At 48.7% G+C, this 8,703-nt stretch overlaps 1 protein-coding gene across 1 annotated transcript; it reads left to right on the top strand.

Moving 5' to 3' along the window:
- The first annotated feature begins 2,648 nt into the window (after window positions 1-2,648).
- LOC135422315 (pancreatic secretory trypsin inhibitor-like) lies at window positions 2,649-7,745 on the top strand. Its single transcript, XM_064671372.1, has 4 exons — window positions 2,649-2,805; window positions 4,213-4,253; window positions 4,851-4,963; window positions 7,596-7,745. The coding sequence occupies exons 1-4, from the start codon at window positions 2,751-2,753 to the stop codon at window positions 7,666-7,668; spliced, it is 282 nt and encodes a 93-aa protein (XP_064527442.1). The 5' UTR covers window positions 2,649-2,750; the 3' UTR covers window positions 7,669-7,745.
- Window positions 7,746-8,703: the final 958 nt, after the last annotated feature.

Here is an 8,703-nt window from a genome sequence, read left to right as displayed (position 1 = left end):
ATCAATTCCCTCTCCAATTGCCTTCCACAAGCCAAGAGAAGACACCACTAGCAACTGCAGATATCTTCTGTCCCACACCATGTGGCCATCACCCAACAAGGTGACCATGGGGAAACCCTCCCATCCCAGCACCTCCTTTGGGGTCTGTCTGTCCTCGCCATTCCCCCACAACAGCCACCGCACCCAGCAAGTCACACAGCACGCCTGGCAGAGCCGCCTGACTCATTTTTCTCTACTCCTCCAGCTGATGTGTTTGGAGGAACACGCTGCTCTGACAAGGTGACACATCCTGAGAAAGCCCACACTGCCGAGGACGGTACCGGGAGCACCCAGCGCAGTAGCAGTTCGCAGCTCTTTTTCATTCCTCCCCAGTCAAATGAGCCCCAAGCATTTCTGTTTGATTTTCCTGAAGGGTATAGAATAGATGTCAATCAGGAGAGAGGAGCCCTGAAATCCCACGTTTTTGAAGGCTTCTCATAAACACGCAGCTGTCAGCAGAGACGCTTGGAAAGGAAGGGCAATTGCTGACGGAGAAACTGCATTAAAAACCAAGTGTGCCTGCTGTTCAGCTGCAGCAGCATTAGCAGCCTGTGCTGGATCCTTCTTTTGGCACAGGCAACTGCCCTTGACTCTGTTGGTTTGGCTCAATTCGTTGTGGAATAATTAAGTGCAATCCATTGTATTGCATAATCTGGAGTTTCTTCAACCTGCTTCAGTAGCAAAGTACTTAATCTCATCCAGCTCTGGGATCGGTTAGGAACATGAAATTCAGTCAGTGCAAAGCTATCAGAAGCCTAAGCAGTAAGAGGATGAAGAGAGAAGTGGCCAGGAGGCAGGGGGAGGTCAGCAGCCTGCCTCTGCTTTGATGCCTCTGAGTTGTGGAGGAAGGAGAAAACTACACTGTTACACACTTGAACAAATGTCCCAGGAGCCAACACAGTTCCCACTTGCAGAGCAGTTCTCATAAACGCTGAGGATTTACCCATCAAACTCAAGTTTGGAAAAGTGCCTGGATGTTTCCAAGGAATCTGAGGAAAGAGGTTTCTGTTTCTGGACAATCCAAAGTATTGCATTTCCTGACTACAGCAAGGATCTAAACTGAAAAATGTGCAAATGTGTTTTACCAGGAGTGGGCACATCCCAAACAAGAGTAATCAGAGAAACTCTTTTCAGTACTGCTCTGTATACACATGTTACAGATTGAGGAGGAAAATCTTTCCCCCGGTTGCCCTGCTGTGTAACCATCAATGCCCTTGTGAAGTCCCCTTCCAGCTTTGGGAATTGAGCCCAAAACACCTATTGGCACCTGTTGGGTCTACTCACACTGCAGATCTGGCAAGTAACAGGGAACAGTGCTGGATCGAGAGTAATCTCTTTCAGCTATAAAAAATGACTATCCCTCCCTCCCTTGCTCCTCAGAGGGTGATAACACCGCATGAACCATTGTCCCAGGCCCGCTAAAGGACTGTTGCCTGCACTCAGAGGTCTGCGAACACCCAGCCCACCTACTGAGAGCTGCTGGGCGGGTCACACCCCAAACCAGCTTTACTCACTAAGTTAAAATAACAGATGCAATTGGGAGCAGTTCTTTCTGCCTCATGTTACAGGTCAGAGGGAAACCCAGCTGAGAGAGAGGAATCTCCCTCACCCCTGAAGCAAAATCATGAGATGTTCATGGCAGGGGAAAGCATCCTCCACAGCTGTGCTCAGACTGGGACATCCCTTGGACAGTGGAGCAGCTGCCAGTGGAGATGAGATTCCCCTCTCACAAACAGCTCCTTGAATTGCTCTTGGCATTGACTTTTTCCCGTTCAGCTAATTAAAAATCTGTCTTTGAGTCATAAGCCCCCATTAGTAATAATTTGCTTTGCACTTCTCCAGTGATTTATGGCTGAGATATCAAAGTGCTTTAGAAACATTAATTAATCCTTCTAATACCCAAGGGACTGATCCACTCTCTGCAATGCACCACTGGTGGTGTAACTGTAGGAAATCCCCAGGGTTTACTCCAAACTATGGGCAGGGAGAGGGGAAAGGAGCAGCATCCGACCCAATGGCTCATTTCAGCTGCTGCCTGCAATCAGAGATGTGCAGTCAAAATAGCAGCACTGAATGTGCAGCCTCAAGCAAGCCCCAGGCACAGCCAGGCTCCCTGCTCTCCAGCAGCAGTTCTTGCTGCTGTCCCTGTCTGCCCAGGGATGGAAGGGGAGCTGCAACACCCCAGCTCTGCTCTGTGGAACACACCAGGAAAGGCATGTGTGGATCAAAACTTTCTTCACTCACAAGTGGTTTCACCAAACATCTTCAGCCTGAAGTGGCAGCGACAGGGCCATTAATCAAAGCCACACTACTCCTACTAACACATGTATTTCCCTTGGTGTCCTTCCTGTTTCCCCAATCTGCTGCTTGTACAAAGCCACTTTATCACAGCTTGCGGTGCAGACCTAAGGCTGTGTCCCACACTTGGAATGGGGCTCCAGTCCTTGCTGGTGATAAGGATTGTTAACTCCATTGGCTTCGGAGAGCCTTTCATCTTTGTGCACACCAATGAGCCAGTTGCCACCTGGTGTTATCCCAGTACTTTGAATGTTGTCACCAAAAGACTGTGGGGTGGAGCTGGCTGTTTGGTGTGGTGCCAGAGACTGGGAAAGATATAAAGGTCCCAGCAGACTGCCAGAGACAGGACCTCTGACAGACTGAGGAGTGTCCCAGTTTCTCTCTGCTGTGCGCAGTGAAACATCACCTTGACCATGAAGGCAACTGGCATTTTCCTGCTCCTCTCCCTGGCACTCTGTTGCTACCAAGGTGAGTGCAACATTTTGCTTAGGAGCCATTTCTCCTCCTTGCTAAAGCTCCCAGGTCTGTCATATGGGAAGGTGAGTCTGGGAACAGGCCAGCTGGTGCTGGGACCTTGCTGTGGCCCTGGGTAGGGAATGCTGCAATGGTCAACATGCATTAAACCAGCGGTCTGTTAGCAAGCCTAAAACAAAGGCTTGGAAAGGGTGCCTGGCACCTGCTCCCAAAAATGAGCAGACCTGCTGAGCTGATGCTCTTCCTTCAGGGCTACGATTCAGCCTGGAGCTTCTGATTTCTAGGACAGTGTGATCCTTTTAGACTGAATAGGTGCTATTCTGGTTTTAAAAAAGCAAATCCAAGAAGACAGGAAATGAATCTATGCAAGGGAAAATGCAGCTCTCGGTACCAAATCCAATGTTTAAGCCAACTGTGTTTTCAAAATCCCATATGGTGCAGAGGGATGCGAACATGAGCTGTTGCTGCTCCTCAGGTCCTGCTCACCGGGGATGTCTGTGTTTGTGGGTTCATTCAGAACAGGAGGGTGCTTCAAAGCAAGTCCTCCACCATCCTGTTTACTGCGCGGCAGTTGCCGCTGCAGAGCTGTCTGAGCACAAAATCTGGACTCATTTCAGATGAACTGAGCACGTAGTTAGCTACAGCTCCTGGGTCTGGATCAGTGCTAGTCCAAAGTAAAAACCCTGAAACATTAAATAGAGGTATAATCTGGATCCTCCATATAGCTGACTTCTGGATCTGTAAGAAACCCAAGATCTTCTCAGTTCTGACTTTTGCTGAACAAATCTGGGTTGTTTTTCAAAATACACTCACCACATGTTCCACCCATGTGATCCCAGTTGTCAGCTCAGGGCTGGAGAAGCCAGCTGAAGTCACGGCTTGCTCCCACCAGCTTTGGTGTGAGACCTCAGGGTCCAATCATTTCTCCTTCTAGTAGAGACCTTCAGCAACTTGTCTTTTGCTTTGCTTCTCTGTGGTACAAACCTACTGACAGTAGAAAAATCACCCTGGATTTACTCCAGCACTGGTCCAGCATCAGTAGGAGTTTCTCATTTACTCATGAATGTGTGATAAGAGGTAAGAAAAGCCCCCTTTGCTCCTGACAGCTGGCAGGCGAAGTCACTAGAAGTGTATCTTGCCTTGGCAGGGCCTTGCACCATCATGGTGTTTCTGCCAGGGGAAAAAGGCATATGCATCAGGGAGGGACCCAGATGAAAAATGTGGGAGATCCAAGGGGAGAAATTGTTTTCTGGGACAAAGGTGTTTGAGTGAAGACATACAGTCCTCAGGCTAAAGCATCTTTATTCGGTTCTCCTTGAAACCTGCCCAAGTTATGGGTGCTAAGACATCTTCTCTCTCTCTCTCCCCCCCCCCCCCCCTTTCTCCCCACTCTTTCTCTAGGAATTGCTGAGGCGAATCGAGCTGCTGGCAGAGGAAGAGAGGTGAGGACTCCTGTTTTTGTGTAGCACAAGTGAGACAGCACTAACCCATACAACTGGGGAGCCACAATTACTTAATTCAATGAAGTAGAGTGGGTTGACAGCCCAAAGATGCCGGTGCCTGGGAATCTCATTCCACCTGCTGTGCCTCAGCAAAATCCCAGTGATGGTATTGGTTTTCCACTGCATTCCTTTTCCCCCTCCCCCTGCCCCACAGTGGAGGAAAACTTATTAAAGAGCTGAATACTGCTATCACCTGCCAAGAAGACAGCTCCCCTAACTCTCTGACTTTCAAGTGTGAGAACAGGTATTGTGGCATGAAAATAAAAACTGGGAAGAACATGGTGAGGCACTGCCCATGGAGCTCTTATTTATGCTGTACTGTGCATACTGGCAGCAGTGCCAGGAGTGGAGTTCAGCTGGTCAAAGGACATGAAGGCAAAAGGTCCCAGTGTTTCTGAGAGCTCATAGCAGAGCTCTGAGCAAGCTGGGATGGGTTATCAAGATAGAAAAAATATGCACCTCGCTGTGAAAGCAGAGCTCCTTCGGTAAATCAAAAACATGATTAACATTTTCAGCATTACCCTTTTGTGTCTCCAGCCATCCTGTGACAATTTCAACCTAAGCAGAGGCTGTGGAAGGAACTTTGAACCCATCTGTGGCACGGATGACGTCCTGTACAGCAACGAGTGTCTGTTGTGCCTTCACAACCGGTAAGCATCTAAACCTGCTGCAAGGCTAAATATCACACAGATGAGGGCTACTACGTATGTCTGGGATTTCCTAGAAAGAAAGCTGTTTGCATGCAGCTGGGTGGAGCGTGGGCAGTGAGCCCAGCACATCTGGCACGAATCTGGCCTCCTGCACAGATGCTGCACCCACTGCTCTGAGCATGTGGACTCTGGCTGAGAAATAGGTCCATTGTGTGCAGCTCAGCACATGAACTGCCCACAGGCAGGGGCTACACGGCCAAAATCTCCCCCTACCTGCAGCTGCCAAACTGCAGCGATAGCCCAGACTGTGCTGGCGGGCATCCAGGATCTCAGACAAATGGCAAATTCCTCAAAGTCTGCCCAGATCTAGCATGCAGGCAGAAAAATATTTTTCCAGATGACCTCAGATGTGTGGTGGCTGAGGAAAAACTATGTTTTTTCACCTCGGCAATTTATAGCTGAGCTCTGCTTTTTGTCTTCTCTACATATGTAAGGATACAATTTGCTCTGGGTATTTTTAAGAATGAGCTTTATATTTAATCTGTGCTGGTGCCAGATTGCACTGTTTTAGCAGAAGGCCAGGCCCAAATGCTAGCAATGTCTCTGGCAAGACTTGATTCACTTCATCTGGCTTGGGCCCTAGGTAATTTAAAGTATATTTATACATTGGAAGCACTCTGTGTCAGACAAGTGAAGGAATTACTTCCAACTCAATGCTATTAGGTGGTTTGAAAATCTCTGTTGGGAAGATTGAGTTTTATCTGGAGCCAGATGCCCCAGTCTGCAGGGTTAAGGGAGCTTCACCCTTGACTTCACCTGGTGTAGGTAGGGATTTTTGGTGATCAGGCTCACAAGCCCATCTGCCACCAGCAGAGACATCTCTAACAGAAGCTCAAATTCCATCTTTTATGTTCCTGAATGTGGAGCCAAATTCTGCTTTAGGGAGCATTGCCTCCCAGCTAACTCTGCAGTGACAAGGAACAGAGTCCAAATCACTAGAAAAAAGAGCCTGGATAAGAATTGTTGGTCTGGTTGTCCCCTCTTTGCTTCATTAACCCAGGCTGCTGCCCTATATTCCATTCCTAGCCTGCTCAATCGCTGGTTTACCTTTTAAGGCTGAAGATGATGCAGTCAGGCAGAGAGATGCTGAGTGGGATCTCCTGAACAAAGGCAGCACAGTTAATGACCCGGCACGGCCTGGCAGGGCAGTAATGACCATGCTGGAAGGCAGCAGCCCAGCACCAGCTGTCGCCTGCCTTGTGCAACAGATGGGGGTGGGAGGTTCATCAGACACAACATCATTAGGGCATTGGCCATGAACCAGGAGCCAGTTAAAGTGAATGAGAAAGGCTCCAAAGTCAGCAATGCTGGGAGCAAAGTGGCGTCGAGGATGCTTCATCTCCCCAGTGCAGAGAACAGCTTCAGAGAGTTGGGAGACTTCAGTGGTCACAAGAAGGAAAGTTTGGGGTACAAAAAAGAAAGAGACTGAGCTGGTGGTATCTCCAGAGCCAACCAGGTGGTATCTCCAGAGGGGAGAAGGGTTGGATGAGAAGCTGGGGCTAGTACCCACCTTGTGTTGACAAGCACTGTGTCCCTGGACCTCTTCAAATTCCCCTTTGTGCTCTAAGCAGCTGCAGCTGGAAATGTGCTGCTCCTGCGGGTCAGAGCCCCAAGCCTGGCAGCTCCCCTCTACTGTTCTCAAGCAAAGAAATTCTGAGGTTAGGAACAACAGCTGTTTGGTCTCCTGGCCACAGTGATCTGGGCCAGGACTCTGAAGCTGCCTGGTGCCAAATGTCTTCGGGGAGAGATAAACGGAGTGTCCTCATCTATAGAGCTTTGGTTCATGGGGAAAAGTCAGGTAGCCGAGAGGCAGGATAAAGTGTCATTTGCAGTTTTGTGTGTGCAACTGGTCTGACAAGAGCTGGAAGGCTGCAAGGACTCTGGGAATAACTGTGGAGAGCATCTGGTGGGTCCCTGCAGCAGCAGTGTCTCACTTGTCGCCTTTGGTCATTTCACTGTGACCAGCATACAAAATGTGTTTAGCAAAATGCAAATCATTTTACCAGCATTTCTCTATGCACCTGAGAAATGGGTCTGTCTTTACAAAGAGGAGAATGACATGATTCCATGTGAAAATGGAACAATTCAGAGTAATCAGGTCTACTACTGGGGGAAAAAAAGATTTATTTCTTTTAAGGTGCCCTTTTAATATTTTCCTCACTTTTGCTGCAGAAAAAATCAGGAGGGGAGACTGGGAGCAGGCCAAACCCCAAACAAGACACGATGGCAGGCATTTGTCTGTAAAAATCTACAAAACAAATTCATAACCTTTATTGTTTGCAGCCAGACAGGCATTAGAGGTGTCTTAGTGCTGTCCTGCAGCACAGAGGTGAACTATTCTGCCAGGAGGTGTCAGGAAGCACTCTTGAACTTATTGGAATTAATTAACACATGTCCATGGTAACCCTGAACTCCCTGTCAAGAATATGTGGCCTTGCTTGCTGTGAATAACACTTAGATGATGATTTAAGCAGTATTTTCTTTTCTTTCTGCCTTTTGTCCTCTGAGCCAGGCTCTTCTGTGTCTCAGGGACCCGAAGGCACCCTCCAGCATGTTTAACTGTCTCTTCCAGGCAAAGGGGCGCTAGTGTGCGCATAAAGCACAGAGGAATGTGCCAAAACCCCAATGCACGCTCCACTGACTGAGAGGCACAACCTTTCTGGAGAAGAGAGCACAAAGCTGTTCCTCACCTGCAGAATCTCCTAATAAAGTAGAAGCATTACCATGTTGTGCTTTGGGATTTCTTACACACACAGCAGACCCCTTTCCCTGACACTTATAGTACCTTCCTGAAAAATATGGCTTGTGCTGGTTATGTCCACAAAGAGCTGTGAGCAAATCAAATTACCGACAGAGATGCAGAGACAAGGTGGGGACATGCCCAAGGAGAGAGCCAGGCTTGACAAGGAGGCTCTTTTTTGCATCAAGAATTTTGTTTTTCTTTCCTAAACTTCCAGCATCCACACAATAGGAGATTTTAGCATTCTCATCACTTGCAATTGCATTTGTGAAATACAGGGCATTAAAGCCCTTACTCCAGAGTCTTTGCCAGGAGGAAGAGTCCAACAAGTCATCTCCACAGTGACATGCCTCCAGCCTTGTCCATATGCCCCATCACATAGTCCCTGTGCACCAAGAGTCACCAGCCTCACACTTGTCCTGCAATTCACAGCTACCCACTGCCTCAGAAAACCCAAAAAGCTCCATTTTTCCAGGCAAAAATCTTTTTGTTTCTCTTAGTAGCCTTGGTGAGCTACTCGTACCAGGGCTGTGGGCTGATGGGAGAGGACATGCCCTGCCAAGAAGAACTTGGGGGTGCTGGTGGATGAGTGGCTGGACATGAGCCAGCAATGTGCACTTGCAGCCCAGAAATCAGCTGTGTCCTGGGCTGCATCAAAAGAAGAGTGAGCAGTAGGTTGAGGGAGGGGATTCTCCCCCTCTGCTCTTGTGAGATCCCACCTGCAGTGCCATGTCCAGCTCTGGGGCCCCCAATACAAGAAAGATATGGACCTGTTGGAGCAAGCCCCAAGGAGGCCAAGAAGGTGCACCAAGGGCTGGAGCACCTCTGCAGTGGAGACAGGCTGAGAATGCTGAAGTGTTCAGCCTGGAGAAGAGAAGGCTTCAGGGAGACCCTAGAACCTCTTTCAGTACCTAACGGGGCTCCAAGAGAGCTGAACAGG

The sequence above is a fragment of the Pseudopipra pipra genome, chromosome 15, assembly GCF_036250125.1.
Source record: "Pseudopipra pipra isolate bDixPip1 chromosome 15, bDixPip1.hap1, whole genome shotgun sequence".
Taxonomy (NCBI): Eukaryota; Metazoa; Chordata; class Aves; order Passeriformes; family Pipridae; genus Pseudopipra; species Pseudopipra pipra.
Note: the sequence above shows the minus strand (reverse complement) of the source record. Positions and strands in the feature narration are given on the sequence as shown.